The sequence below is a fragment of the Aedes albopictus genome, chromosome 1 (genome assembly GCF_035046485.1).
Source record: "Aedes albopictus strain Foshan chromosome 1, AalbF5, whole genome shotgun sequence".
NCBI lineage: Eukaryota > Metazoa > Arthropoda > Insecta > Diptera > Culicidae > Aedes > Aedes albopictus.
Genome location: NC_085136.1, coordinates 279,095,945 through 279,118,526, shown reverse-complemented (window position 1 = coordinate 279,118,526; position 22,582 = coordinate 279,095,945). Strand labels below are relative to the sequence as shown.

The 22,582-nt window shown below is 45.6% G+C and overlaps 1 protein-coding gene across 2 annotated transcripts in view; it reads left to right on the top strand.

Moving 5' to 3' along the window:
- Window positions 1-398: 398 nt before the first annotated feature.
- Window positions 399-22,582, top strand: part of LOC109397066 (transcription factor cwo) — a 130,703-nt gene continuing 108,519 nt past the window's right edge. Inside the window, exons 1-3 of one of the 2 annotated variants that reach the window (XM_029860103.2) lie at window positions 399-545; window positions 11,811-12,144; window positions 12,217-21,453. In XM_029860103.2, the coding sequence (XP_029715963.1) occupies window positions 11,859-12,144; window positions 12,217-13,319 (1,389 nt within the window). In that variant the 5' untranslated portion in view covers window positions 399-545; window positions 11,811-11,858 and the 3' untranslated portion in view covers window positions 13,320-21,453. Of the gene's footprint in view, window positions 546-11,810; window positions 12,145-12,216; window positions 21,454-22,582 lie in introns of those variants that run through there. The other variant, XR_009996525.1, reaches the window with a different exon arrangement.

Below are 22,582 nucleotides of genomic sequence, written 5' to 3'. Positions count from 1 at the left end.
AGTGAACAAGTGTGTCAGTCAATGAAGCAAGTAATGTCAACGTTGTTGACGTTTCATGCAAAAGTGATAAAATTGTACTTTGTAAACAAGACTTTTATAGTTGCATCCAAATGGTAAACAGTGGTAAATGGTAGTGTTGTACGCGCGCGCTGAAGGGTTAATTATAAATTCTGATCCAGTCTATAATGCATATGAACTTATCTACTGATGAACTTAATTTACTCGGTCCTAGAATTTTGACACTAGAGCGTGGTAATTTCCAATAAGAAAGTCCAGATTCTGATTGGAAACGGCTCCGCTGTAGTATCAACATTCTCGGACCTATTGAATTTAGTTCACTGGTGGATAAGTCCATGGTGATAAGAGAGCGAGTTCATCCAGTCTGACGAGGTTTCCTTTTTCTCCTTGTTTTCTCTCTTTTCAGTGAAGCATCCGTGCCCGGGTATTCGTATTGCAACGAGCAGCTGAATTTTTCCACCACCAACACCAACTACAGCGAGGATGACGCCGACTTTGCCCCGGGACGGCGGGGAAAAACGTCTAGGGTGAGTGCGGTCCAGTTATTTAGGCATATAGTTAAAATGATCTAGTCGCTATAACTTTTTCAGTAAACCGTGTTAAGTTAAGCCAAAATAAGTTTTCTAAAACATATTGTGAGTTTCATGGGATTCAATCAAGGGTCTCCAGTTAGCCTAGTGGTTGAGGCTATGGATCGTCAATCTGGAGATGCGGGTTCGATTCCCGTTCGGGTCGGGAAAATATTCTTGACTCCCTGGGCATAGTGTATCATTATGCTTGCCCCACAATATACAAATTCATGCACTGGCAGGCAAAGAAAGCCCTTCAATCAATAACTGTGGAGTTGCTCAAAGTACACTTAGTTGAAGTGAGGCAGGCCAAGTTCCAGTGGGAACGTAGAACCATAAAGAAGAAGAAGAAGAAGAATAAGGGATTCGAATGTCGATTTGACTCCTTATTTTAAATGTCCTTTTCGACGAACCTCGTTTGTTGACGCTCCTTGCTGTCACTTTTGCACAAACTACCTCGTTTGTTTTAATGCGACCAAAACAAAAACACGTGCCATTTTTGACATATTAGACTGTGAAACCGGGTGTGAAGGCAAAAACGGACGGTGTTTGGGACTGTTCGTGGCAGGAATGTTCCAAACCGTCAAGTTCGATAAGTAAATACCCACACAGCAGCGACTGAAAAAATGTCGCTTTCCGGTGTTGTAGAACGACGATACTTTCTACGCAGCCTATAACTTTTCTCAACGTCCTATCTAACTTCATGAATTGTACAGCACGTGACGGAACCTTATCTATGTATACGCGCTGAAGCATTGCAAAACTTCAAAACGACACGTATCAATGACTGAAAGACATAAATACCCACATGACATCACTACCTACCCCCGCGGTTCGTGTTCTTATCATATGTACAGCCTACTAAGGCAAGGCATACATAGGTTTGTCATACCGGAGACAAAGTAGACGACGCGGTAGCGACAACTCTTCACGTGTAGATGCCTTACAGACCGACGTTGTCGTTGCCGTCGTCATTTGTCACTTGTAGATAACATTCAATTTCTTCCCACTACATACATATCGGCGACGGAAGCAAGTGTCTGCTCACGTGCCTATCTCTCGCACAACGACGCGGCGATGCGATGGTTGCCCGGCGGAGCACCGTTAATTTACTATCGTTCTTTTACTACTTTTTTCTCTCACTAGCTAGTCGTTTTTTTTGCGCGACAAATGAGCTTGTTGGTAGGCATGCCGGTCGTGTTGTCATCGTCTACGCTGTGCTATGGCTGTTGTGATCTGCGTCTTCTAGCACTAGGTATCCATGGAGCACGCGAGAGACAACGACCTGTCTGCTGGGCTGACTGAGCAATGAGCACACGCACTTCAGTAGGATATGCGGCTTTTCATAATGTTGTGACCACATCGACTTGTGCGATGGAATCTTCAAAGCAGGACCGCGAATTTTGCAAAGTAGGCCATTCGTTCGGTGTATATGTATTGATGCATGGTCGATGTGGAATTCTGCATAACAGACGAATGCACATGAATTGGTGAGCTCGTTCCATGCTTTCATTTCATTTATATTAGCATTACCTTCAAGGACGAGGAAATATTCGCCTTTGCTTTGTTGTTAGTAAGATGGTAATCCCAGATTGTACTCCATATTATGGAATACTTAAAAACTTATCAGGGGTCATGCACAAATTACGTCACGCTTTTAGGGGGGAGGAGGAGTTTGCATAACGTGACGACCCATACAAAAAAGTTTAAAATCTCATACAAAAAGTGTAACATAGGGGGGAGGGGGGTTGGAAATGGTCGATTTTTGCGTGACATAATTTGTGTATCACCCCTCATTGTGTATGCTCACTTGCATTGCATAAGCTGATTGTTTTGCAGCCACTTCGGTGCGGTAAAAATCGAAATTACCATCTTTAAAATCGCTAGGCAAATTGTTAGAAGAAGAACGATGATAGGAAAAATAACATGACGTCCCGTATCACCTTAAGCGAGTTACACAAATTTGTATAGGTGTCCACTGGATGTTGTGATAGTTATACCACCTTCCCATCGGATATCAAGCACGAAGATTTGGGAGAAGACTGACACAATCCTCCAATCCTACAGCTCTTGGCCGCTGTCCCGGCCACGTCCTTGTAACTGCAACTTCAGAGAGATGGGAAAGGATGGTTAGTTGGACACCTTTTCATTTATTAAGTTCAACATGATAGCAGCTGAGTCAACAATTTGTCGCCATAATACTCGATTTGTAGCTGCAGCTCTCCAACGTTGGTCCGCCTCTTTGCGCTCCAACCGGGTCAGTAGCGAACACCGACTTTGCAGGGTTGTTATCTGGCATTCTTTCAACATGCTCTTCCCACCGTATCCTTCCAGCTTTGGCCACCTTCTGGATGCTGGGTTCGCCGTAGAGTGCAGCGAGCTCGTATTGCATTCTTCTCCACCACACACCATTCACTTTCTTGCACACCACTGAAGATCGCCCTTAGCACTCTAGTAGTTGAACCTTGAGTTGAACTGCAGAATTGAGATTTTTTGTTTAGTTAGAGCATAACACAGCGGTAGACCCCCTCCCACTCCTTTCAACGTTATGTGATATGCGAACGAACCCTTAGGTTATGGAGTAGGGTGGCCCACACTTGTATGAAAAACAAAAATTTCGAAAAATGCCAAGTCTTACCTTCTAAATCAGTTTTTTTGGACTCCCAGAAGCTACGTTCAAAATTTCAGCAAAATCGGTTGAGCATAAGGGGGCGCTCAAAACGCTTGAAGTTTGTATGGGAAAACTTGGCCAAATGTATGCAGAAATTTTAAGTTTTCGAATTTTGCCGCTAGGTGGCGCTGTAAGCGTTCAATATTCAAACCCTTTGGTATTATTGTAGGTGATTATATGCCAAAGAACTTTGTCGATGACCGCAAAGAGATCCGACGGCTGTGAAAAAAGTTATACCCTAGGCAAAGTGAGGTTAAGTTTTGAGATTTCATTATTGATATTATTCCTTTACATGTGTGGGAACCGCGTCTGGTAAGCACGAGAGTGTGTAATAAACTAACTATTCGGGTGCTGCTCAGCAGAGCCAATGCCGCGCCGGTCGCGTCACAATGCGGTGCATGTATACGAAGAACAGATAAGACACTCGTCACCACAACATGTATTGGAAAAATAACAATAAAATTTATCCTCACTTTACCTAGGGTATAACTTTTTTCACAGGCGTTGGATTACTTTGCGGTCTTAGACAAAGTTGTTTGGTATATAGTAACCTAGGGCCCATATAGCCGAGGCGGTAAACGCACGGGTATTCAGCATGACCATGCTGAGGGTGACGGGTTCGATTCCCGGTCGGTCCAGGATCTTTTCGTAAAGGAAATTTCCTTGACTTCCTTGGGCATAGAGTATCTTCGTGCCTGCCACACGATATACACATGCAAAATGGTCATTGGCAGAGGAAGCTCTCAGTTAATAACTGTGGAAGTGCTCATAGAACACTAAGCTGAGAAGCAGGCTTTGTCCCAGTGAGGACGTTACGCCAAGAAGAAGAAGAAGAAGAAGAAGAATAAGTGTGGGCCACCTTATTGTGGACGGGCTTGGTGGTCTAGTGGCTACCGCTTCTGATTCGTATGCAGAAGGTCATGGGTTCAATCCCTGGCCCGTCCTTTTCATCCTACTTTGTACCTTCCTATCCACTTTCTCTCGCTTTCTCTTCTCTACATATACAACTCATGAATATTCATATGTTCATAGCCATCGCTAGAACCAGAAACGAATTGAAAAAAAGTCCCTTCCAACTTCCACTCACAGCACAGTGTATATATAACGCCTATAAGTTGTGCAACCAAAGCGTGCTGTGCCGCTTGACCTTATTCACCACACAATCTGTCACGAACACTATAAATAACCCCTATCCATGGATCGCATCACCGACCCAACGGTGACTCCCAGATCTCCCATCCTTTCCGTCTAAAAAAAAAATACCCCAGTCCGTACGGGTTGTGGGGACGCAAAGTGCTCTCGGTCTCTAGTAGCAACAACCAGTACACTTTAACATTCCTTTCCCTTCCCAGCTGACTATAAGGACTTGGCCGGCGCCGTTATTGATCAAATATGCATGAGCTGCAAAAATTGCACTTTGAGAATAAGTGGAATGTCCCAGCCACTTATTCAGTTGGATCTCAGTGCAATTGGTACCAGTTCAGATCAATCACGGAAGAGCAATCATTGACATGTATAGTCAGAATTGATCGATCGTTTTTTAAGTGTGGGCCACCTTATTGTGGAGGTAATTATAGGGGTATCAGAAGTCAAGATGGCGGCTTGGGTTTCAAAAATGCCGGCCACAACTCCAGAATGTTTGCTATTTGACGGCACTGCTGCTTCGCAGGTGCAATATTGGTGTTCATCGCTCGGGCTTGATGAGTATAAGGGTAGAGGGTCGGAGTAGAGGGTATAGTAGACGGTGGGGAAGACGATCGGGTAAAGGATTGAAGTGAAGGATAGAGTAAAGGGTAGGGTATAGACTAGGATAGATGGTCAGGGTAGAGTGTAGGGTAGACAGTAGGGCAGATGGTTTGAGTGAAGGATAGAGGGTAGAGTATAGAGTCAGTGAAGTGGATAGGGTAGATAGAGGGTATGGTAAAGTTAGGTAGAGAGTTAGGGTAGAGGGTAGGGAAGATGGCAGGATAGAGGGTAGGGTAGAAGGTTAGGTTTAACGGTAGGGTAGAGGGTAGGGTGAAGGATTAGAGTAGAGGATAGGGTAGGAAAGAGGGTTGCACGGTGGGAAAAAACAGTGCAAACCTACACTAAATTATGTATCTCACGAACGCATCCAGTTTTTCTAATGAACAAAACGGTTTTAGGCGTAAAATTGTCTGGGGAATCGAATGAAAGTGGTTAAACAGACCGCACGGATCGTTATCCTGCTCATTTTGCCCTAATTCCCCAGTTTTTATTTACTTTTATATGAAACTAGCTCAATAAAACTTATGAAACATGAATGCGGTTTACCTTGAAGGACTTTTCTAAAGGATTAAGATGTAGAGAATCGATTGGAAGTGATTGCAGTGACCGCATATATGTATTTATGCCTCTTTTACCCTTATTCCCCACACGTATTGTGTTTTGTATGAAATTAGCTGTATAACTCACAAGAAACATATGAGTGGTATGTTAGGAAGCATTTATTTGGAGGATTATGGTACTAGGAAGCGATTAGAAGTGATTTCAGTGACCGCGCGAATGTGGTTATGCTCATTTTACCCTAATTCCTCACATAAATTGAGTTTTGTATGAAATTAGCTCTATAACTCACAAGAAACTTATGAGTGGTATGTCAAAGAGCGTCTATTTGGATGATTATGGTGCTAGAAATCGATTAAAAGTGGTTGCAGTGACCGCGCGAATGTAATTATGCTTATTTTACCCTAAGCCTTGAATGTGGATATGCTCATATTACGCTACTTCGCTACACATATTGAGTTTTGTTTGGTATACGCTATATAACTCACACGAAACTGCAATCATTTTTAATCGATTCCTTGTATCATGATTCATCAAAGAAACTCTGTATAGTATACCAGCTCAAGTTTCTTGCGAGTTATATATCTATTTTCATACAAAACTCAATATATGAAGGAAAATAGGGTAAAATAAGCATAATAACATTCGTGCGGTCACTGCAATCACTTCTAATCGATTCCTTGTATTATATAATCCACTAAAGAAACCCTTTATAACATACCCCATTAAGTTTCTTGTGAGTTATAAAGCTAATTTCGTACAAAACACAATATATGCGAGGATTTGGGGTAAAATGAGCATAACCACATTCGCGCGGTCACTGCAATCACTTCTTATCGATTTCTAGTACCATAATCCTTCAAATAGACGCTTCTTGACATACCACTCATAAGTTTCTTGTGAGTTATAGAGCTAATTTCATACAACACTCAATATGGGGAATGAGGGCAAAAAGAGCATAATTACATTCGCGCGGTCACTGCAATAATATCTAATCGATTCCTTGCATCATATTCCTCCAAATTGTCGCTTCTTCGCATACCACTCATAAGTTTCTTGTGAGTTATAGAGCTAATTTCATACAAAACTCAATTTATGTGGGGAATAAGGGTAAAATGAGCATAACCACATTCGCGTGGCTACTGCCATTACTTATAATCGATTCCTTGTATCATAATCCCCCAAATAAATGCTTCTTAACATACCACTCATATGTTTCTTGTGTGTTATACAGCTAATTTCATACAAAACACAATATGTGTGGGGAACAAGGGTAAAATAAGCACAAATACATTCATGCGGTCACTGCAACCACTTCTAATCGATTCCTAGTACCATAATCCTCCAAATAAATGCTTCCTAACATATCATTCATATGTTTCTTGTGAGTTATACAGCTAATTTCATACAAAACGCAATATGTGTGGGGAATAAGGGTAAATTGGCATAAATACATACATTCGGTCACTGCAATCACTTCCAATCGATTCTCTACATCTTAATCCTTTAGAAAAGTCCTTCAAGGCAAACCGCATTAATGTTTCATAAGTTTTATAGAGCTAGTTTCATATAAAAGTAAATAAAAACTGGGGAATTAGGGCAAAATGAGCAGGATAACGATCCGTGCGGTCTGTTTAACCACTTTCATTCGATTCTCCAGACAATTTTACGCTTAAAATCGTTTTGTTCATTAGAAAAACTGGATGCGTTCGTGAGATACAGAATTTAGTGTAGGTTTGCACTGTTTTTTTCCCACTGTGGGTTGGGTGGAAGGATAGGGTGGAAAGTTAGGGTATAGAGTAGGATGGAGATTCCGGGTAGAAGGTAGGATAGAGGGTTAGAGTAGAAGGTAGGATGGAGGATAGTGTAGAGTGTAGGGTAAAGGGTTAGAGTAGAGGGTACGGTAGAAGGAAGGGCAGAGGATAGGGTAGATGATGGGGCAGATGGTAGATTTCAGAGTTAGGATAGAGCGTATCAGTATCAGTAGGTCGGATAGAGCGTAGGATAGAGGGTTGGGATAGAAAACAGGTAAGACGGTAGAGAGTAGAGTAAAGAAATGAAATGAAATTATCTCGGGATACCAGGAATTATTTCCGGGATTTCTTCAGACATTCCTCTCGAGAATCTTCACAGGATTCGTCCAGAATTCCACCAGGATTTCAGTAGAGATTGCTTTTGCGATCTCTTCGGGGATTATTGCTTTAGAAATTCTGAAAAAAATCTTTTAGGTATTCTACTCAGCATTACTGCAGGGATTCGTGCTAGAATTCCTTCAAAAATTCCTGCTGTGATTCCTCAAGAGCTTCCTCTCGAAAAGTAATATGAAAGATTATAGATTTCTGCAGAGATTAATTCAGGCGATCCAGGAATGTTTAGGTATTTGTGTCAAAAATTCTTCTCGAGTTTTTCACGGATTTCTTCAATAATTCCTTCCAAGATTTCTTCTATGATTCTTTCAGGGACTTTTGCTCAGCTTCCAGCCTATTGCAATAAGAGGTTTGCTAAGGGAAGTGGAAAGCCTACCCAATTACCTTCGTCTCATCCCACGGACTGCCTAACCTGCAGTTCCTATGACGGCCCAATTGCCGGCAGATGCTGGACGCCTCTGTACGCGCTCCTGATTAGCGCTGATCCGGCTCTGAGCTCAATCCCCATAAGGTCATGTGCCAATCCTCGGGTGGCCTCCATGCTTGCATAGATAACCACTAGGATCATTGGCGATTACTTCATTGGCATAGAGTGATAGCGGCTTTTACGGTGACCCAACAGACAATAGGAGCGGTCTACCAAATATGATGGTAGTTGCCGAATAGCTGGACGAGCGGATCGGCTACACGAGCGGGTGGACTACCATCAGCAAGGACCTGAAACATGGCCTGCTGAATCACTGGTTTTGGCCAAGAAGGAGTATGACCTCCTGGCCGAAGAACGGAAGGCGGCTAATGCCCTAGCGGGGAGGTCAAGCCGCCCTACGGCTCGAGCTGCATGATCGAAGCCTGCCGAGGAGACGAGCCCAAGAAGTGTCCGACAGAGTCGGGCGAAAAGCCGAAGAGGAAGAAAGGGACGGCCAGCGCGAGCAACAAGGCTCCCAAATCGGATGCGAAACGCGCAAGGGGCAGGGAAACCAAGCCCCAGGAGGCCAACCGGACCAAGGGAAGGAGAATCCTTGGATTACGGTTGGAAAGAAGAAGTTTTGAAAAGTGAAACCAGTCCGCAAGCGCAAACGGAGCGACGCATTGGTCTGCAAAACTAAGGCGGATACATAAGCCGAGGTGCTGAGGCTCATGCGAGGCGAAAATCGTCTCTCACCGCTGTAAAAAGCATCCGACGCACCACGACTGGAGAGACGATGCTAGTGCTAAAGAAGGATGCGATTAAGAAAGGCACCTCCGACAAGGCACTAACTCAGGAAATACTTATTGGGCGAAAAAGTGCAGGTGAGAGCATTAACGGTGGAGGCGACTCTCCAGTGTGAACATGTGGACGAGATCGCCGACGCTGAGGAGCTCGCAGCCGAACTTAAGCAGCAGTGCAAGGTAGATGCACTAAGTGCAATGATCCGAAAGTTTCCGGCAGGCACGCAGATCACCACGAGCAAGCTCCCCCGTTGAGGAGGCGAACAGGTCAATGTGCTGCGCTCAGCACATACGTGCCGCCAGAGGTGTGTTTCAAGAGCTTCGAGCAAGGACACAAGTCGTGGGCGTGTAAAAGCCCCGACAGCAGCAAACTCTGCAGGAAGGGCAGAGTGGAAGCCTACCTCGCCAGAGAGTGCAACTCGTTACCAAAATGTCTGATTTGCACGGCACAAGGGAACAAGGGTCACACGACGGGCGGGCCTAAATGTCCAGGCACGCGAGGAGGTCGAACCAACCGACGATAATGCAGGTTACACAGCTAAATCTGAGGCACACTGTGAAGCCTGTGAAGCCGCTCAACAGTTGCTGTGGCAGTAAGTCTCGGAGTCAAGTACAGGCATCGCCCTACTATCAGATCCATATCGCATCCCTGGCAATAACGGTTCAATATAGGGTGGAACACGGAGGAAGACGGCCACAGCCGAAGGTCATCGACCGTCATCAGGGATGGTTTACCTCACGCTTTGATAAGCCGGCATTTGTGGAGCGTTTGCTTATGGAGGTTAACAGCGACGAACTATCCAGCGATGATCTAGTCATCGGCGATCCCTACCCAGAAATGGACGCAAGGCGGCATACGGTACTGGTGGTGTCCAGAAATCGCAGAGCTCCGCGCATCCTGCCTAAGATCTAGAAGAAGGATGCAAAGAGCTCGCACCGATGAGGGTAGAATGGAGCGAAGTGAGGCATTGTAGGCTACAAGGAGGCTAAACTGGCACTGAACGAAGAGATTAAGCCACGTAAGCGGGCGTGCTTCGAAAATCTGTGCCAGGCAGCCAACACGGCCCCTTGGGGTGATGCCTACGGATTAGTCATGGCCAAAACGAAGGGCGCGTTAGCACCCCGAGATGCTGCAGAAGATCGTGGAAACGCTGTTCCCGCGCCACGATACAAGACCATGGACCCTCGTCTCCTACGGCCAAAGCGAGGTCGCCTTGGTAACGAACGACGAGCGTAGCGAAGTCGCTTAAGTTGTACAAGGCTCCGACTCCGGGCGGTATCCCGACAGTAGCCATCAAGACGGCCATCGAGGCTAGCCCTGACATGTTCAGAATGGCTTTGCAGATGTGCCTAGACAGAGGCGAATTTCCGGAGTGGTGGAAAAGGCAAAGATTGGTTCTACTGCCCAAACCCGGGAAGCCACCTGGCGACCCGTCGGCATACAGACCTATCTGTCTGCTGCTGGACACCGCCGGAAAACTGTTGGAACGGATCATTCTGTCGAGGCTGATGGTCTATACCGAGAAACCCGATAAATCTGGTCTCTCGGATAACCAGTTCGGTTTCCGGAAGGGTCGATCGACGGTGGACGCTATTAGGGCTGTAACCAAAACAGCCGAGATAGCGCTCCAAAAGAAGCGAATAGGAATCTGCTATGGCGCGGTCGTGACTCTGGATGTAAAGAATGCGTTCAACAGCGTCAGCTGGGCCACCATCGAGTGCACCATACACCACCTAGGAGTCCCAGTTAGCCTATGCCGCCGGATACTGGAGAGCTACTTCCAGAATAAGGTGCTAATCTATGACACTGATGCTTGTACTAGGGGAAGGGCAAGCAAGGGGAATGACACTATCGTTGGTTCACACCCCACAGATTCAAACTTATGAAGTAAGTTTCCGTGAATGTCCAATTCCCAATTCTAAAAGTTTTGATGGTGATCGTAATATTTTGACAATCAGCATGCCAATTTGAGTTCATAGGAAAAGTCATCTTCCTAGTCGTTGTGGTTGGAGAGTGCGAGCAAACAAATTGTCGTAGATATGTAATTGTATAAGTTGTTGTCGTTGGTAGATACATGTTGGCCAGTACACGCGTTTGTCACAGCGATCATCGCGCATAATTTGCTCAGACACTTGACACTAGGTCGGCAGTCGGCAGCAGCGGACTATAATCATGCCTATCGGGTATTGCGAAAGACCAGTAAAGAGTAAACACATCCATAACTGTGGAAACGTAAACATCATTCCATTCTTCCAAGTACTTATAAGACGGCTTTCGCCTATCTTCTTCACCGTGCGTTCCTTTCCTAGAACACCATAGCCGACCACAACGCTTAACCAACGCAACGGCTTTCGGCTTATAATAGCGAAGAAGGAGATAAGAGCGTCATCACGTGGTCGCCATGGTTATCTTCCATCGCTCATCGCAGTCATCCGTCGTTTCGAGTAGACGGTCAATAATGACACAAGTGAAGACTGCACTTTATCGGGATTATTGATATTTCCGCGAGATTAGAGTGAAGGGCGGTAATTCGTCTCGCGTGATGTTTAATGGGTGGGTAGCTAGGGTGGTTCATTAAACATAATACACGTCAGTCAGTAACGGTTGGGACAGTTTCTTTTGACATGTGTATTTGAAACGTTTTCAATGAGATGTCGACTGAAATATTTCACAAACTGTATACTTTCACTTGCATGCAAGCAAATTAGAACCTTGCAAATGTTGCTCATGGCCAGATTTACGAAATTTTACGAAGTCCCTAGCAGATTTCCGGGACAATCCAATACATATCTCCGGGGTTCATTGAAAGCACCAATAGTTTAGATATCTCAGGAAAGTTTCCCACAAAACTAACTCGATCCATCTATCTCTCTCTCTCTCTTCGTCCGCAGCAAGATCCGCTCTCACATCGAATAATAGAGAAACGGCGCCGGGATCGGATGAACTCCTGCCTGGCGGACCTGTCCCGTCTCATCCCGCAGCAGTACATGCGCAAGGGCCGCGGCCGCGTGGAGAAAACCGAAATCATCGAAATGGCCATCCGACACCTGAAGAACCTCCAGAACCAAGAGTGCGTTCGGGAGAGCTCCTGTACGGAACAGTACCGCGTCGGCTACCACGACTGTCTGACTGAGGCGGCCAAATTCATGCTGCGGGAACGGGGCGAAGAGATGTGCTACCGGATGGTGGCGCACCTCAAGGACCACTGCAACGAGATCATGAAAGGTGAGGCGGATAGTCGCTACAGGATTGGTGGTTGAACTCTCTATTGACATTGAGTGTTGTTGTTGATTACAGGTGAAATGCTGAAGTCCCGGTGCGGTTCGGAGATTCCAAACGGCGGCAGTCCAGTGTACCTGCACCCGGGACCGCTGTCACAGCTCAGGGATATGCTGTCGTGTCCGTCCGATATCGAACACAGCAGCAACGATCACCACGACGTGAAGGACCTCAGCTTCCGCAGTAATACCAACAGTAGCAGCAGTAGTAATCCACCACAGGCCGCGGTGATCACCTCGACCGCCCCGAACAGCGTGCAGCACCTGGACACCTCCAGCAATCACTCGACGGTGGACTTTGAGGCGTCGTCTCCGTCGCGAATTTCCACCAGTTCTACCAACGGCCAGCTGCCGCACCTTTCGCAGGACACCAACAACAACATCAACGCCCAGCACGAGAGTGTCCTGCGGACGATTCGCATGCGGAAGTTCTCCGAGAACTCGCCCGAGCACGAACACAGCCACAACAGCTACAAGTTCAAGAACTACATCCAGCAGCGATTCTCGCAGGACACCCACGGTCACGAGAACGGCGGTCACCTGGCGGAGATGGCTCACAGTCCCTCGTCCGTTCACGAGGATCATCCGATGTCCGAAGTACCTCCGCCGTCCGCCATCTGCAAAGGGCTCGCCAACGGGCTGGGGCCGAAGAGCTGCAACGGAACCGACGAACCGCTGTCCTTGAAGCGGAAGATTTCCTCCACGGAGTACGGCTCGCCGGTGCCGCAGGCGGCCCGCGACGACCGCGAGGACATCAAGAACAGCCTCACCGAAATCAAGAGCGAGCACGCGGTGGGCGCGCGGAGCGTCTACGCCTCCTGTGCCGTGCCCGTGTTCGCCTGCCACACCCAGGGTTTCTACGTTCCGCTGAACGTCAACTACGAAAGCCTACTGCCATACCTGAACGGAGTGGATCTGTTCGGCAAGAGCTACCGGCAGATGCCGCCGCTGCACCCGATCAGCATCAGCGTGAACTATGCCCCGGCCAGTTTGATCAAGTCCGCGACAGTGGCGGCGGCAGCGGCGGCGTCGGCTGCCGCCGTCAACGGGCTAACTTCCGCGACAACGACCGGAGGCGCCGCCAAGTCAGCCCTGGTCGAAACCATGGTCAACGGATGCTAGACCAGGTAGGGGGCAGGAAGTTAGCCTCGAACGTTGTTTTGAAATTGGAGGGCTGACTCGGTGCGCAAGTGTTGTTGCGACCGGAGCGCAGAAAATGGCGTGCGCGCGGGGAATTTTAGGTTATGTCCGGGCGTCGCCATTGTGAGCCTTTGATTAGTTTTAATTGGCCGTGAAAGAAGTTAGAATATCAAAAAGAGAAATGAGTTGCCTGCAGGATGGGTTTTGCGTTGTGAACAATCCAGCGGCGGTTGGCAGCACTGCTTACATAATGAGGAGAACTTTGTTGGTGTGGTGAAGATATTGCATCTTTTAAATGACTAAAGACTTATCTGCCGTGTGCATCATAGTTGCCCCCAAGGGGAATGACATATCCTTTTCTAACCGAAAAATCCGTATATATCCGTTCCTAACCGTCGCTAACCGCTGCTAGCTTGAGCAGCAGTTAGGCGCGGTTAATGACGGTTAGGAACGGATATATGCGGATTCTTCCGGTTAGCAAAGGAAGTGCCATTCCCCCTGGTTGCCCCATGTTAATAGGGATTCCCAAAGAACAGAAATGTTACTTCAGAATACCTTTTCCGTTACTGAGAGAAGATTCATGGATATGTTTCTTCATTAACAAGGTTTTCAAGTAGTTTTACAATCTAATCTTGGCTACTAACGGAGTGTCGGGAACGGAACAGGATTCGTCAGCACAGTCGCTAGTTGATTTTCGGATAAAACGTGTAACAGGATGTGAATATTGCGTAATTCACCGGAACAATCCGTTCCCAGCCATCTTAGCAAACTACAGTAGATTCGCTTCGCATGATACGGGACCTCATAATCCAGGCGACTTGCTCCGCCAAAGCTCCACTCCTCAATGAGGCAGCAACACAAACCATGGCTGTCTCGTCATGATGCTTTCTGTCACCGATGCTTATTAGGGGAAGGACACGCAAGGGGAATGTCACTAATCATTCATACCCCATAGAGGACAATAGCTTTCTGGTTCAATGGCTCCTTGATGAAGTGATGACGCAACAGATCGATGTGTCTAGTCCGTTCCGAGTAGCCAACTTCTCTTTCGGTTCGACACATATTGCACATATTCTGTTATCGTAACAAATTTCAATTGTGGTAGTGAGGCTGGTAAGCTCTACACAGAACAACGAGCTTCCTGACCAGAGGCTGCCATAATTATATACCCTGCTTCCATCGTGGAAATACTGAAGCTATGGATTGCTTTCTGTAGCTCCCGGCAATTGTAAGTCCATCCCAAGAAACAGAGATAGCTGAATAAGAGTTTCTTAAGCGGAAGTTTGCTTGAGAGTTGTTTATGTTTGTTGGGGTGTGTATGAACGTGTAGCCTTACACGGATCGCCCGATCTCTGGATTATTTGCCCAGTCTGCATACGAATGCCCGTGGAGCTGTTCTTCATTCTCGCTACTGTAGACTACCTTCATATCCTTCGTTCCTTTAAGCCTTCCATGTACCTCAGAATACGTTTGGGGCGTCCAGTAGGCTTCTCCTGGGTTGCTGCCGAAACTGCTGACTGCCTTAACGGCAAATTCTATATCCGGGAGACAAATTGTAGTCCGCCGACGAGTCCACGAAACGGAACGTATGACTTCCTTTTGGCTTCATCAAAATGCTTGGGACATATTTCCTTGCTTAGCTTGCTTGCACCAAACGACGTGGAAATGGGATGCAATCGAGCACTCCAACCTGTTCTAGAAGTTGCTCGATATACTTGTTTTGATCCAAGCAGATCCTTTTGACAGCCTGTGTTACATGCATTCCGAGGATCTGCTCCGGGTAGCCCCGATGCTTCATTAACTGCTCCTTTATGCGTTGACCATGTCTTCATCGTTGGCCGAACACCAGAAGGTCGTCCACAAGTAAGGCCACGATGAGAACTGTGACGCCATATTCGATTGCTGCAGACCGATGTCCCACAGTATCTTGTCGAGCTTCTTGTTCCTCACGATAGTTGCTTGTAAGGTCCGCCGGACACTTCCGGTTGTTCCACGATTAGACGAGATGCCGTTACTGCGTCGAGCTGATAGATCTTCAGCCCAAACCCCGCAGAGACTGCCATCAGATAGCGGACCGTGCAATAACGGACCAGTGGTGAATAGGTTTCTTCGTAGTCGACTCCTTTGACTTGCGAATAGCCCTTTGTCACAAATCGTGACCGATCGTGTACCGCTCGATCGAACCGTCCGCCTTCGTCCTTCGCTTGAACTTCCATTTCAATGTTAGGGCCTCCGCCCAGCTGGTAGATCGCACAATTCCCGTCCCATTACCCCTGTTGGAGTTCATCTCCACCTTCATTGCTTCATGCCAACAGCTGTCGTCGCTTCGTATCGCTTCCTTAAACAACTGTGTTTTTTTGACGGAAACTGCTTTGAGGGACGACACTTGAAGTCCTGCGCTCCTTGCCACTGCGCCTTACTACACTATATGGAGCCTTTTGTTGTGGAGGCAGCGCAGGTTCTAACCGGTCTGGCAACTCTTCGTCGCCGGTTTCATTCGCTGGTAGTGATTCTGCTACGGTAGTTGCGGCGTATTGTGCAGAGTCCGGGCTGATGTCAGCTGAAGCTATCCGCGAAACTGCAGCATTTTTGGTTCGGAAGCTTTAAGTTCATTGCTGTTTTCGTTCAACAACACTTCTTGACCTCGAACCTCGCCTCGAACTGTAGACGCGATACATTTTCGATCCTGCTGCGAATTCAAGAAAGATGCCTTGCTCCGATTTCGGATCCCATTTCTTCATTCGTACCTTCGGTCATTACCTTCGGAAACGCACAGGTAGATCGGCCTTCTTTCTGAAGTCGTTGGTGAACGGTTGGACATGCCGTCCCAACCGCTTCAGCCCAAACCCAACCCTATCCGGCATCGACAGTGCGGAAGACAACAAGTGCGTTCTACGAGAATCCAGCTCATTCGTTCAGCCAGACCATCTGTTCTGGGTTTTGCGGTACACTGATTTCGTGTTGGATTCCGCACTGTTTCAAATATCGCTTCATGTCACTTCTAATCCGCTTTAGCATCTTACCTGTTACGAGTCTCTGTAAAGGCTTGGAAATCCTTGAAGCACTCTAGCACTTTCCGTCTTCGATCGAATGAAGTAAACGAAACACTTTCCGCTGATGTCGTCGACTAAAGTAAGAAAGTACTTGCCAGCTCCTACGGAAGTCCTATCCATGGGATCGCATAGAAAGATCTCTGTGGACGAATTCCAACACTTCTGCTGCTCTGGACCCTTTGCATTTGAATGGTTGATGCTGATTCTTCCCTTCTAAGCACGGAATGCAATCCGGAATATCGGATTCGTCGAGCTTCACACCACGTACGTATCATATTGTCACTTCTATGCCGCTTTAGCATCTTACCTGTTCCGAGTCTCTGAAAAGGCTTGGAAATCCTTGAAGTACTCTAGCACTTTCCGTCTTCGATCGAATGAAGTAGACGGAACACTTTCCGCTGTAGTCGTCGACCAAGGTTAGAAAGTACTTGCTAGCTCCTACAAAAGTCCTATCCATGGGATCGCATAGAAAGATATCTGTGGACGAGTTCCAACACTTCTGCTGCTCTGGTCCCTTTGCATTTGAACGGTTCCATCTTGTTCTGAGTTATGTGGTACCTACACTGATTTCGTGCTGGATTCCTCACTGTTTCAAATGTCGCTTCATGTCACTTCTAAGCTGCTTTAGCATCTTACCTGTTACGAGTCTCTGTAAAGGCTTGAAAATCCTTGAAGCACTTCAGAGCTTTCCGTCTTCGATCGAATGAAGTAGACGAAACACTTTCCGCTACAGTCGTCAACCAAGGTTAGAAAGTACTTGCTAGCTCCTACGGTTGTCGTTTCCATTGGACCGCATAGAAAAATCTCTGTGTTGAACGAGTTCTAACACTTCTGCTGCTCTGATCTCTTTGAATTTGAATGGTTGATGCTGATTCTTCCCTTCTAGGCACGGAAAGCACTCCGGCATGTCGAATTCGGTGAGCTTCACACCACGTTCCTACCATATTGCACAGTTGCTTCAAACTGTGCATGTAAAGATGCCATAACCCGATCCAAAACACATCCTTGTAGAATACCACCCGATGGCCACGACTGCAAACCTTGTGCATGGGCCAGAGATTCATGGTTAGTTCTGGAATGCATAGAACTTCAGTTGCATCATCTAAGTCGGCTTTGATAGTTACGTTGCTCTCGGCAACAATTGGCGCATTCATGTTATTTGCGACTATGACACCGTCACTCACCTCTTTTGCCACTTTTCGGATTGCTTTTTCTCAAAATATGCGGGTCGTTCATCCGGGTTGTTACGACGATGTCGCACCATGAAAGCCGAGTAAGGAGTACCTATCAAGGCTCCATCCTATTTTCTCGCGGTCACTCTGAAACGTAATGACTCAACCGGTTTTACTGGAAATGGAAGCACATCACGTGACTCTTGCTCGATTTTGACGACTTCGGCTTCGCTCCGGACTGGCCATAGAACTGTTGGAATATCACACAGTGGACAACTCAACAGCGGACGGAAAATGGACCGAGACGAAAAGCAAAATATCGCTGTACTTTACAACAGTACTCGAACGACTAACTTTACCAACAATATTTACATACACAATAACAATACATTCGACAACGCACGGTCATGGTGCACCTACATTACATAAAGGTTGTCTCGATATGAGGGTTGTCTGATTGAAGCATTCCACAAGAATGCCCGTCCAGACTCGATTCCAACAGGGCCATCAGGCCTCTTCACGTCCTGCAGAATCTTCTCGCACGTATCGTATCCGCTCGCATCTGGATCCCGGGCTCTTCCATGTCCATAGTTCACCTCGAAGCCAATCTGGGCCAGGTGGATATCAGCTGGTTAACGTAATGCCTCACCGTAGAATAATCCACTAGCTTCACTCCGGTCGGATGCTGAAGTACTTCAAGCTCCCGAATATATCCGCTGTCCTGAATTGTAGTCTTTAAAGTGTCCCATGGTTCCTTAACCGTTACAGTATTCTGAACATGCCTGTAGTTCATCGGATCCCTCGCTGCCGCTCCGCTAATGGCAGCAATACGCTTCCTCTTGCTGGTAAGATTCTTGAATTCATTACCACTCCAGACAAAATCCGCTTGCTGGCTTTCCGCTCCTGTTGTTCCGGCTAGACCTCCGGCTTCTGAGTCGATACCATTCATTCTTCGTGTTAAAGTTCTCCGAAGTGACATGTAATTCCTCGAATCTTGACTTTTCTTCAACTGTTTGTCCGTTGCTATGGTGCTACAAGCACATAATCTCAAGGAAAACACGTGATATTGCAACGGAATGACAAATGGTCCATTGCACGAATTTATTCTGGCCTGCTTACTCTCACACGAAATTTGACGTTTGAGCGATGTCGACACCTCTCAAATCTGTACGAACATTTGAAAAGGGCCTATCTGCTTTTTGTAAACAAACATGTTTCTGTCTCTGTAGGGCCCATCTGCATCCACCCACGCACATCAACACCCTTAACAGATAGCTTGAAGAACACTCTTTCTGATAAGGGTGTTGATGTGCGTGGGTGGATGCAGATGGGCCCTACAGAGACAGAAACATGTTTGTTTACGCAAAGCAGATAGGCCCTTTTCAAATGTTCGTCCAGAAATGTCAAATTTTCTGTGAGAGTAAGCAGGCCTGAATAAATTCGTGCAGTGGACCATTAGAATGATTATTATTTACCTTATATAGTTCAAGGGTTGGGCCCATATAGCCGAGGCGGTAAACGCACGGGTATTCAGCATGACCATGCTGAGGGTGACGGGTTCGATTCCCGGTCGGTCCAGGATCTTTTCGTAAAGGAAATTTCCTTGACTTCCTTGGGCATAGAGTATCTTCGTGCCTGCCACACGATATACACATGCAAAAATGGTCATTGGCAGAGGAAGCTCTCAGTTAATAACTGTGGAAGTGCTCATAGAACACTAAGCTGAGAAGCAGGCTCTGTCCCAGTGAGGACGTTACGCCAAGAAGAGAGAGAGAGAGAGTTCAAGGGTTACTATGACAGTAATTGGAATTGAAATTTTATAAAAGAAGGTTTTTGAGGATCCGAAAAGAAGTTAACATTGAGATTCGGGTATGGCAAATCTGGGTGATTTTCAAACCTGATTCTGAACTCTGACTCTTGTTTAAATCTTTACTGACATGTTATTAGAAGCTTTTCAGAATATGTTAGGCTTCAGAAACATTTCAGGTTTTATTAAGGCTTTGAAGTTGCATGAACTATGTGATAGCCCTAACACCAACAAAGTCTATAAAACTGACCATTTCGGCACCAACATTTCAAAAGGGCGTAACTGCATTTACAACCAATGTCTTCTCACAAAGCTGTGGAGAGTATCCCATCCCTCTCGAGCAATCCACTAGCACAAATAGAAAGATAAAATCCTCCTCTTTCGATTAATGGATGTGAATTGCGTGAGATGAATGAAATATGACCCACAGCTCTGTGAGAAGGCATTGGTTGCAAAAGCAGTTACGCCCTTTTGACATGTTGGTGCCGATTTATGCCATGTCTTGAATAATTTGTCTGGTTTCTAGTCAAATTTCAACAAAAGAGACAAAATCTTCATACCCACAAAGTTCCACACTGCCTATCCATGAGGAAATGCCATCACAACGCCCCTGGATTGTTTGAGCGCTAGATTCATCCTATTTTGGAAAGTACTTTTCCAAAGAAAACAAAAGAAAAATGCAAAACCTACAAGGCAACGGTAAAACTTTATAGAAGAAGAGGAAGATGAAGATAATGATGAAATGCATTTTTGCGCCATTCACAATGTGCATTTGACCTAGTTTTTTCCCTAGATAATTTATACGTAAAACACACAAATATGGTTCTTGTGATTGGAACTGATTGGAATGATATAAAGAGCATACTTAACCACATTAAAATTGAAAATCTAAAATGCCATTGAAAATGAAGAAGAAAAACAATAGATACCATATAGATAACGACACACAAAAGTAAGAAATTCCATTAATACTACCGCTGAAACCAGAAGAAATGAAACGAAATCAATGCAGACAAAGATAAAACAAGTGAAACTAACAAAGTATGTGTAATATGTATATTTCAACTCAGGTAAACAATATTTGTAACAAACAAACAAAAAACAACAAAGCAGCGATAGATAGCGAATGAACGAAGAAGATCTAGCCAGAATCAAACAGTAGACTAGGAGAAACCAATTGAACAAACACATGGGGATCCGAAGACACGGGAAGAAACACCAGTCAGACAACAACATACAACAACAGCTAACTGTGAGCCATTTTGTACCCACAATTACCTAATGTCTATCGTGTCACACGTTCTTTTGATACGAAATTGTTTCATTTTTTACCAACAACAACTACAACGTTAACAACAGCCAGCAAACAACAAAAACCCGCAATTTGAAACAGTTGTTTATTATTTTTAACACAAACAAACATATTATTACAATTATGAAATCTTTTAATCTGTGATACTGATTAATAAAACAAACAAAAAAAAGTAAACAAGCCAACAAACCAACAAAGATGGAACCGCGCTATAGCGAGAAACTCTCGAGGCAGAGCCACGAAAATGAGAAAGAAGAAAGATTGAAAGAAAAGCTTAGCGAGTTCACGGAAAGAAGCGGAAAAAAGGAACGGAAATCAAGCGTCCTAGTAAATCGAACAGGACTACCGTGAATCGCATATCTGTCCCATTTGCATAGGAAATTCAGCAAAGATGGGACTGATATGCGATTCACGGCAGAGGAAGTAAAATAAAACAAAATGTCGTTCAACCTACACACAACACACACAAACCGGGAAGAACGGATCTGTATAAACCCAATCAGTCGCTTTGTGTCTTGTATATTTGTAAAACACCCCCCCAATCCCCCTTCGTCTGAGAATAGGAATGATAATGAAATGAAACCGAAAGCGGAAGATGATGGCGAAACAAAAAAAAAAACAGTGTTAGTAGGCATATATATGGAAATTATGGAAAGAAGGAATTGTTTGTGTTGTACAATCGATTGACATTTGCGCGAGAAGACAAGTGCTGTACATATAAATAGTGATGAAAACAAAATAAACCAAATGAATTGTCATAAAAAATCGTCAACCGATGGAGTTTCACTATACTGACTGGTGGAAAGAGAGAGAAATTGAGAAATGCCTTTGCCCAGCTTCATTCGTCTTAATACTTCTATGCTATTCAAATGTTTGCCATAGTACTGCTTCCACCTTTCAATGAGTGCGTTTTCCTATCATTAACACAGAACTTGATACGGAATTATGACATTTCTTAAACACTTCTGATACTTACAACTTACGTGTTTTTTGTGTAGGTACGATGAAATTCATAAATCCCTTCCCAACAAACATTTTTGCTGTACAAGAGTTGAACAAACCATTCTTAAGCAAACTTTAGCTTAAGAAACTGTTATTCAGCTAATTATGTTTCTTGGGTTCCTATTCCAAGCAATAAGAACATCATTTCTGGATGTGGAATTGTTCGTTGTCTGATTCTCTCTTTTATCCTTCAACATTCTGTCGGTATCTTCGGATTTACCTTACCTTAAACGCCGCAAGGTTCACCAAGCCTCATCTCTATATCTTACCATACACATCGGCCTGTCGGACTCGTCCCTATGAGCCCTTGATCATAGGCCAGACGACGCCTCGTCTTCAGGACTTCCGGTTTTTGCCATCGATGCGAATATCAGATCGCCCTGCTGGAGCGCCTGCTGATCGTTGAACTATTTTGACGGTGTGGTGGTTGATCGTCGGCATGTACTCTTGCTTCCCTTCTCCCACATTCGATCTGCAAGAAACTGAACCTTTATACGGATTCCGTTGCGCTCCTTTAGGAGGCTTTGAACTGTCAGCTTTACCGTTCGCACCCGACACCAATCATCGTAGGAATAAGGTACCAAGCAGTGGTTCAGCTGGATACAATCTCTGCACACTCTTGATTGATCTTCTCTATCTCGTTGTTTGCTCCCTGAAAGTACCGTTACATTATCGGAGATGTGACCAGAGTTGCCGAACTTGCTACCTGAAGCGAGAGATGGCAACACGGCACGATTTCGTCGTAGGACTATGGACGACCTGAAGGTGCACCGGTCGCACGGTTATGCGGGTGAAGACGACCGCTCAGCGCATCTCCTTCCGCTGGTCGATAGTGACTTCCACGTCCACCGAACACAGGTAGCCGATGTCCACGGAACTGGTGGGCCGAAAATAAGGAG